The 9,304-nt window shown below is 54.3% G+C and overlaps 1 protein-coding gene across 2 annotated transcripts in view; it reads left to right on the forward strand.

The window, feature by feature from the left end:
• CAMK2A (calcium/calmodulin dependent protein kinase II alpha) overlaps positions 1-6,894 on the forward strand; it is a 34,677-nt gene extending 27,783 nt beyond the window's left edge. For both annotated transcript variants that reach the window (XM_054288041.1, XM_054288042.1), the window contains 4 exons: positions 39-114; positions 940-1,034; positions 1,376-1,613; positions 2,012-6,894. In XM_054288041.1, coding sequence (XP_054144016.1) covers positions 39-114; positions 940-1,034; positions 1,376-1,608 — 404 coding nt within the window. In that variant the 3' untranslated portion in view covers positions 1,609-1,613; positions 2,012-6,894. The remainder of the gene's footprint in view (positions 1-38; positions 115-939; positions 1,035-1,375; positions 1,614-2,011) is intronic.
• The last annotated feature ends 2,410 nt before the right edge of the window (positions 6,895-9,304 follow it).

A 9,304-nucleotide genomic window follows, 5' to 3' on the forward strand; every position in this document is an offset into this window, starting at 1 on the left:
TTTATCCTTTTATTTCCCTTTTCTCTTTAAACCAACAGTACGGAAGCAAGAGATCATTAAAGTCACAGAGCAGCTGATTGAAGCAATAAGCAATGGCGACTTTGAGTCCTACACGTGAGTGTGCCCAGTGTGGGTTTGGGCTGGGTGAGGGCTCAGCCTCCTAGGCCAGGGTCTCACACTCTTACAGTGCTGCCCAGGAGATTTTACTGCTGCCCAGGGCAGGGTGACAAGGTTGATGTGATGGGAAAGAGTGGATACCATCCAAGAGAAGAAGGAGACATCAGTTTCTGAGCCTGATGCTGCTCTTGTGCTCAGCTGGCCACAGTTCTCTGGTCTCACTGTCACAGATGAGCCCAATTTTTGGTTTGCAGAAAGAGGAATAATTGTAAACATGACTTATGGTGAAAGAAGTGTTTGTATCCATGGAATCCATTATATCCAGATTGCCACAGGCTGCTCTGAAGAGTAGATGATTTCTGCTTGCTGAGCTGATGCTGTTCAGAGTACACCTCTTCTGTGTCCAAGGCTGATGTAATTAGTGATGTCTGAGTGAGTGCAGGTTGTCATCCCTGCCTCAGAGGATCGCAGCAGGGATATTTTGACACAGAGCAGATAATATGAGCTTTTTTCCTGATGTCTTCCTTTTTTGTAAAGATGATGACAATGTTTGAGAAGGTTTAATTGCAGAGCGTGACTGATGGAGAAGGCACCCTGCTTTGGTGGGGCCTTGGCTACAGTTAGTGAGCAGGAGGGGAGGTGTGTTGGGCAGAATGCAGGGTTGAGGTCAGATTTTTGCTATAATTACTCACTGGTGCAGGCACTCCTCAGCCTCAGGCTGAGGGAGCCATCCCGAGCAGGAGGCATTTGAGTTCCTCAGGCTCTCGTGCCAGAAGTGGTGAGATAACCTCTCCCTTTTCTCTCCCTTTCCTGGCTCCCCAGGAAGATGTGTGACCCTGGAATGACTGCATTTGAGCCTGAGGCTCTGGGCAACCTTGTGGAAGGCCTGGATTTCCACCGATTCTACTTTGAAAACCGTAAGCAGCTCACTTGCTTTGTGAGGGACCCCCCCACCTCCCAGTTGCCTGTCAAGGGGCAGGGAATAGGGCTAGGGTTGCTGTGGGAGCATCTCTGGCTGATCTGGAAGATCCCAGCAGGAGGTGTTAGGTCACCTGGGGCCAGGTATCTGTACAGGTTGTTGGGTTAGCTGTTTTCTAGATGGACCCTATCTGAATCCACCTGTACAGCATTTACTCAGCCCCATCAAGCAGAGAGCTTAACACAAGCGTCTCCCCTTCCAACATTGCTGCCACCCTGAGCAAGAGCCACCCAAACTCCTTCCCCTGCCTGAATCCACTTGTGGTTGTCCCCTCTCCAGTGTGGTCTCGGAACAGCAAACCCGTGCACACGACGATCCTGAACCCTCACATCCACCTGATGGGGGACGAGTCTGCCTGCATCGCCTACATCCGCATCACGCAGTACGTGGACTCTGGAGGGATCCCCCGCACTGCCCAGTCCGAGGAGACCCGCATCTGGCACCGCCGGGATGGCAAATGGCAGATTGTTCACTTCCACAGATCCGGCGCGCCCTCGGTCCTACCGCAGTAATCCCTGTGAGCATCCAGGGGCACGAGGGGTGGGGAGGGCTGGGGGTAGGCATGCTGTGGCTCACAGGAGGTAGGATCCTGTGCTGTGGGGAGATGGCTGATTGCTGTGAGATAACAATAGGGAGAGGGATGCCTCTGGCACCGCCGGGATGGCAAATGGCAGATTGTTCACTTCCACAGATCCGGCACGCCCTCAGTCCTACCGCAGTAATCCCTGTGAGCATCCAGGGGCAGGGCACGAGGGATAGGGTGGGCACACTGCAGTTTACAGGAGGTGGGATCCTGTGCTGAGGATCTGTGGTGGGGAGATGGCTGATTGCTGTGGGATAGCAATAGGGAGAGGGATGCTCTGCCAAAGGGGTGGTCAAAGCAAATTCCAGCTCTTCCCGGTTTGTGTTTTGCAGCTGAAGTGTGGCCCTGCCCGTGCTGGGTTTGTCACTGACTGACTACCAAGGGGAGACCCCCTCCGACATGTTCACCTACGGGACTTTGGCTGTTGGCTCTGCTGCTTGGTTCCCGCTGGAATAACCCCTCGCTTCTCACCGCACACACACGACAGCCCCGCCAGTGCAGCACAAGCATCCATCAACCCCCACCCTGCCAGGGTCACGGCACTGGGCCCCTTCCTCTGCATGAACCAGAACAAGAGAAACCATGAACTCAAACCCAAGCATCTGGCTGTATACAGGCCCCCTCCTCAGCTGCACAGCGTTGGTGGCCTCCTCACTCAGCACATCTCCTGAACTGGGCTCAGGCTCATCATCCACCTCCATCCCCACCCCTGCTGGAAGCCCTCCGAGGAAAGGGGGGCAGTTTTGAGCCGCTCTCTGCTGCATCCTCCCTGCGTGCTGGTGGATTTTGCTTTGCTGCTATCAAGGTCCCTGTCTGCTGCCATGACTCCTGCCTGCTCCCAACCCGAGTTCCTGCTTCCCAGCAGCCTCTTCCAGGGAACTGCAACTCAATCCATTTGCCAAGTCCATTTTTCATGCGTACCTGTGCAAGGAGGGCCGTGTTTGGATGGGTGAGTAAAGACTATCTGTTCATTTTCTCTTCCCAGCATAGGCTGGCTCCTTCCCAGGAGAGCAAGTAGGTTTGCACCCTGGTTCCAGGGCAACTGCTGTGCCAAGAAGGATGCTCTCCCTTCTTCCTCCCTTCTCCCTTTGGAGCAGAGACTGGCGATGCTGGGAGAAGAGAGGAGGAGAATGACAACTGCTTCCCATCAGCACAGACGGGAGCTGGGGCTCTCCCATCCATGTCTGGGCGGCAGCATTGCCCCTGCAGCCTCCTCCTCACCCACCACCCAGCCTGGATCCTTTACCCCAGCACCCACCCCTGCTCCCCACACACAGCACTGGCGTTCCCTTGCTCCCAGCTCCCAGGATGGGATGGGGGCAGCCGAGCTGGCTGCTGGCTTGGGGCACCAACCTCCACGGCCCCCGTGACTCCTTCCAGCGACAACAAGGAATGCAAGCTTTAGTGACAAACTGCAGAATCTGATTGTGCTTCAACGACAACAAACGAGCCTTTCGCTGTCTTCTCCTTTGAGCGCATGCCTTTTTATAGGGAAAACAAACCAACCTACCGTGTATTTCGTAACTTGATTTTGAGTATTTGCTGAAATGGATCTTTATGTAATAACTAGAAACATTCAACTGATTAAGTGGGGCGGGAGGGGGGATTTTCGGGGGTTGCTGTTTTTTCAGTGCGTTTACATTTGAAGTGGGGTTGTTCTGCCACGATGCTCCTGCCAGGGGTCCCACGGCTGCCAGCCCCCTCCTCTCACACCGTGGTGGCTTGCCCCATTCTGTCCTGCAGCGTTGGGTGGCAAAGGCACCCCTCTCCAGGGGCCCCCCTCTCCAGGGGCCCCCCTCTCCAGGGGCTCCCCTCTCCAGGGGCCCCCCTCTCCAGGGGCCCCCCTCTCCAGGGGCTCCCCTCTCCAGGGGCCCCCATCTCCAGGGGCACCCACATCACCGTGGCACCTTCCTGCACCCCATGGGTCTTCCTGCAGGGCAAACCACAGTGGTGGCTCTGGGAGTGCCACCAGCAAGTGGCTTTCAGGACAGAAAACATGGCCGGGATGGGGAACGTTGGTCTCGCCTCTTTGCCATCAGGTAGAGGTCTGAGGGTGGGTGTTCTTCTGGCAATTCTTCCATTTCACATTCTCTTTTTCCTGATTGGAGCCTCTTCACTCACTGGTGTGAGGCTCCTGCAGCACTGCTGCCCCGGGGTACTTTCTAGCTCCACTCTCTTTGTCTGCATGGTGTTTAACTTTCTAGACGGTGCGTGTGTTGAAAAACAAAGAAATGAACAAAAACTGCTTGTTTTGGATCTAAAAAAAAAAAAGGAAAAAGGAAAAAAAAGGAAAAAAAATAGAGGAAATTATTCCTCCATGTAAATTCTGAGTGTGTATTTTGCCTTTTCTGTGGTTTTGAATGCTTTGCTCTCTGTTGAGGCAGGGACAGCCACCATGCCAAGCGCAGCTGCGTCCTTGCAGACTGCAAAAATATTTTCCCACTGGATGGAGGGGAAGAAATCTAAACTGCTGGGGCACGGACAGGCCCTGAGAAGTGTTTTGGTGTGTTCCTCTGTGCCAGCAGTGTGATGGCTGCTGGTGATGTTTGTAGGAGATGCCTTTTTGGGGGCAAATCACAGAGCTGATCCATGGGTGCCCATGGGGTTCCCCATGCCTTTGTGCACCATAGGCTTGCAAGAGTTCCCCAGAGCAGGGAAATCCATGCAGGGAAAGGATTAACTTTTAAGGTAGAGTTTGGGTGTTTTTACAGATCTGTTTTTCTTCCTGTAGTCATGTAGTGCTGAAGTTTTTTTTAATTTTTAAAGGAAGGACTCAGCTCTTTCACAGTTCTCTCTCTCCCTCTCCAGAGCTGGCTCTGAAGCCAACTGTGGTCAGTGTCATCCACCTTCTGATATCCAAGCTCTCTAGGTGTCAAGAGGATTTTTGGGAATTGGTATAAGGTGGATGATGATGGAGGATATCATATCAGGGCTCTGCATGGGGGCTGAAGGGCAGATGCCATCACAGCCTGGTTTTGAAGCTGCTGATAGCTGTGGACATTGGGTGGGCTGTGAGGGTCAAGCTGCTCCAGCAGCTGCTACTGAGAAAGGACTGGGGGTCTGGTGGGATTCCTTGGGAATAACAGATGAGATGTTGGGGTAGATAAAAGCTCCTTTCACTGAGAACCCACAGTCACTTCTAGGGAGAAGCATCTTGGCTCCCAGGAAGGCTTTGAGGTGTCTTTTTGGAGGGAGTTTCTCCTCCTTGATATTTCCCTAAGATTATCTCCTCAGGAAGCAGCTGGATGTCCTTGCAACACTCCTTTGCAAGGGAAGCAGAGTCTGAAGTTTAAACTCATTCTAGTCTTCCAGTCAAGCTGCAGCCTGACCAAGGAAGACCCAACTTCCCAACATGCCCATGCTGGCAGCATTAAGCACCTGCACTTTAGGGGTCTGTCCTGCCTGGTGTCTCTGCCCCATCTTGCCCTGCTTCTCCAGAGTGGGTTCCTGTGTCTCCAGAGCATCTCAGCAAGCACTCATGGACCTCCACCTTTTCTTTCGATATCCATGGAAAGCATCTGTTTCTGTCTTCCGTCCCATTTGCTGATTTCTCCTAAACTTGCAGGAAAGCTATATAAATAAGTTTCCACCATCCTTCTTTGGCTGGAAGAGCCAGGGATGCTGCTCTTACATCTCTACTTTTAAGCTGTTGACGCTGTCCCTGACACATGCAAACGGGCATTGCCCCAACAACCTTACCATGGTTCTGGGAATGACAACGTCCAGGGGTGTTCCTAATAAGCAGCATGGACAGGGATACCTTGTTGGGATGGAGTTTACCACATGGACCTCCTGTCCCATTGGCCTCAAGGCTGGAGATCAGGCTATGGCACATTTTATTTCCTGGCACAGATAGAACTCCTCTCCTCTGGTCTCCTGGTGCCTGGGTCAAACCAAACTCGGAAGTCCTCCAAACTCATCCTCTCTTCCTCCTCTCCCAGACCACAGGGGATGTCTAACTGGAGGCACTTGCTGTACTGGTGTCGAGCTCCCAGCTCCACAGGTGGGTTTGGGAGCTGCCTGTTTTCCCTTCCTGCCTGCCAGGGTCCACTGGCAACATCATCATTTCTCACATCTTGCTGATGGATCCCCTCTGGAAGACAAAGAGGCCTCTGCTCTTTGCTGGAGCAGCAGGCACCCTCCTTCTCACCCCAGCCAGGCACTGCTGGGAGAGTTGTCTTTCCCCTCAAACCCACATGAAACGCCCCTTCTGCCAGGCACCAAGTCCTCGTCTGACCCCAAACCTGCCTCTCCTCCCATGGATGCCCCATGGATCTCCAGAAGCTGGAGCAGGCAGCAGTCATCTCCTCCCACCCGGAGCTCCCGGTGGGCTCTGCAGCCCGTGGTGGGATTGGAGTGCTGTTTGTGAGGGGCAGCCACACAGCCCCATGGACCAAGAGTGTCTGCTAGCAGGAGATCACATCCCCTGATCACCCCAGGAGACAGACTGACCCTTCTTCCCCACCACAGGTTGGGTTGTGGTCTACCCCACGCTCTTGATGCTGCACAGATCCTCCAGCCAGGAGCCCTTGCCCCTGTCCCAAGGTGCAGGTCCCATCCGTGTCAGACAGGGAAACCCAGGTGTGAGCAGGCTGTGGGGACACCAGAGCAGGGGCTGGTGGTCACTCTGCCACCAGATTGATCTGAATCTCCTTCCCTCCTGCAGGTCATCAACAGGGAGTGGGAGAGAGGGAGCAGTGGAGGGGACTGTATCGAGTGGCTCCTTCCTTCTTTGGATTGTTGTCCCTTTTTTCTAATTGTTGCACAATTTTAGGGCTTTTGTAACATTTTTTGGACAAGCAGGGAAAATATGTTAACAGTGGTTTAAGGAAAGAAAATGAGATCTATCTCTCTTATATATTATATATATATAAAAAAATATATATATACTTACAGGAAATCTCTATGGAAATATTTATTTAAGATGATTGCAAAAAATATATTATAATTCAGAGTATACCGAGCTTTGTCACGTAACAAAAATCAAGCCCTGGGGAGGGGTAGCTGCCTGTCCCCTCGTGTCTGTTTGTCCGTACGGTTGCAGCTGAAGCCTTTCTCTTCTCTTTTTGTAAGTGCACTCGAACTGTTGAGCAGTGTGACCGTGTTGGATTCAGTGGGAACTCGGGGCAGGGTGGGGGGGTGTGGGGGAGGATTGATTTTGTTTCCTTTTCCTTTGTCTTTTCTGAACCTGCGGCTGTGAACAGAATGATCACTGCTCAAATCGGATGCTCTGTTTGGGGAGGGACGGGGAGCGGGGTGGGGGTGGGCGTGGGAGGGAGGGCGAGTGTCAGTTTTATTCTTGGTGTTCAAGTGCAATAAATAGCTACCAACTTCTGAGCATGGAAACGGATGATTCTCCGTCACTGCAGTGACTCAGACCGTCTGCCACCCCCCTGTCCCTCCGTCACCGCACTCCTGTCCTCGAAAGCATCAGGGCTGAGAGCAGGCCTTGGGCAGGGGCTGCAGCTGTCCTGCTGCCTGCAGGGTGCTCTGGACACTGCCCACCCTGGTCTGCAGCATCTCTGGGGTTTCAGGGAGCTCAGGGTCCTGCCCAGACCCAGCTCGTTGCCATCCAGCCCTTTTCCCAGGGACAGAGCTTTGTCTTTGACCCACCCCAGTGCTGCAGGGGTCTGGGAGCCCCCAGCAGGTGTTCAGATCCTAAACAGGGGTGGGGGTGCCCACTGGGCAGTTGGGGGGAATTTAGAGGGAGCTGATGCTACAGGGTGAGGGGCACAGGACCCCCAGCTAAGTCCAGGGAGGGTTTGGGGGGCTCCCAGGGGCAGCTGCTGGGCTTTGCTCACGTAGGTGGGCTGGTACCTCAGGGGGACTGGAGTCAGGCTGCCACATTCCCTGTTCCTGCCCCACGGCAGGCCCTGGGGTGCCCCTTTGCCCCCTGTCCCTGCCATTTGCCCCAGCAGGTGTCAGCACTGGAATGTTCCCTCTGCTGCATCCCCCCCAGCCCTGGGCAGCCACGCATGGCACAGGACACGTGTCCTCTGGATGTGCCACTGCCCCACTGCCTTTTGCCCTGGTGTCCTCCCTCAGTGCCAGCTTTGCCTCCCAGCCACATCCTGGCACAGCCTCAGCTCCATCCCTCCCATTGCTCTGCAGCGCAGTGCTGGGTGATGGAAGCTACCAAAGGAGAATCCTGAGGATCCCAGGATTGCTGTGAGGATTTGGGGAATATGGGAGGACACTTTGCAGGTAGAAACAGCAGAGCCTGGACCATCTTGGTCAGCCCAGAGTGGCTTCATGCTGTGGGAAGTCATCAGTTTCTCCTGGTTCTCCTGGTGCTTTGCGGCTGGCAGCACCATCATGAAACCCCGGAGTCCATCACCCACAGAGAGCCCTGTGTGTGCCCCTGCAGGGCCAGCCCAGCCCGGGCTCCCTGCAGCACCCACAGCCACGGCTGGGCAGCACCGTGACCTGCAGAGGCCTCCCGCTCAGCAAATAGTGTCAAGGTTAGAGCAAGGCATTCATTGGGGCCATAAATGTTTATGGCAGGCCCTCCCTGCTCCCCAGCCGCCATGGCCTGGGCTTTCCATCAGCCACACTTTTATGGCTGGGCTCTAATGATTAACCCAGGGCCAGCAGCCCAAGGTGCTCCATGGCTGTGCTGCCAGAGCCCCACAGAGCTGGGGCAGCTGGAGCTGGGGGACCCCATGGGCTGCAGCCATGGGAGATAATGGGGTGGACAATGGGGAAAGGCACCAGGGGTCCTGCAGGAGAAAGGAAAGGTACAGCCATCCAGAAATGAGCTCAGCAACCCTGGACAAGAGGAGCTGAGCAGGCAGGAGGAGCTGTAGGAGCTGATCCTACACTCTTGGAGTGGCAAAGGCAATAATTAAATCTCCTACACTGTAGGGAAAGAAGACTGCAGCCTCCTGACAGAATTCACTGTGGAGGCTCAGGCCAGTGCTGGACTCAGTGCACCAGGAGAACATCCACAATCCTGACACAGACTCTAATTTTTCTCTTTGTCCTATGGTTTTGTCTTTTACCAGGACAAACATTTGTCATCACACCACTTTTACCAGATTCTTCTACCAGAAAAAAGACGAGGAGGAGCTGTGCCCTTCTAGATGGGCATGGGAAGCCCTGGAAGCTCCTCTAGGTGTGCCTTTCTTCCATGCTGAACACCTCCCCAGACAACCCAGGCAGGGGCTGTGTCACACAGCTATGGGTGAGCTGATGGCACATGGCACAAGGCACACATGACACTGGGATGATGGGGACTGGCAGCATCAGGTCCAAACAGCCTCATCCAGGAGGTCACCACGAGCCTCAGGCCAGCAGTGTCAGCAGGAGGTTGGACATGGGCTGATCTACCCCAAAAATCACACACAGACACTGAAACCCAGCCCTTCTCCTTTCCCTGGGAAAAGCAGCCCTCAGGGCTGGGGCCACACCTTGGATCTCCCTTGGCAACAGACACAGATCCTCCTTGGACACTGGGTCCAGCTGAAACCTGTCCCTGACCCCCTGCACACATGAGGGACAGGTTACACCATCTCTGCTCTCCCTTCAAATCACTCCAACCCTGCCAGACACCACAGGGAAGAGCCACCCTGACCCACCAAGGTCCTCAGGAGATCTACAGCCTGGTTTGTCTATAAAGACTTTTC

Source organism: Melozone crissalis, unplaced genomic scaffold, assembly GCF_028551555.1.
Source record: "Melozone crissalis strain CALT ecotype California unplaced genomic scaffold, PUWL_Pcris_2 ptg000061l_1, whole genome shotgun sequence".
Lineage (NCBI taxonomy): Eukaryota > Metazoa > Chordata > Aves > Passeriformes > Passerellidae > Melozone > Melozone crissalis.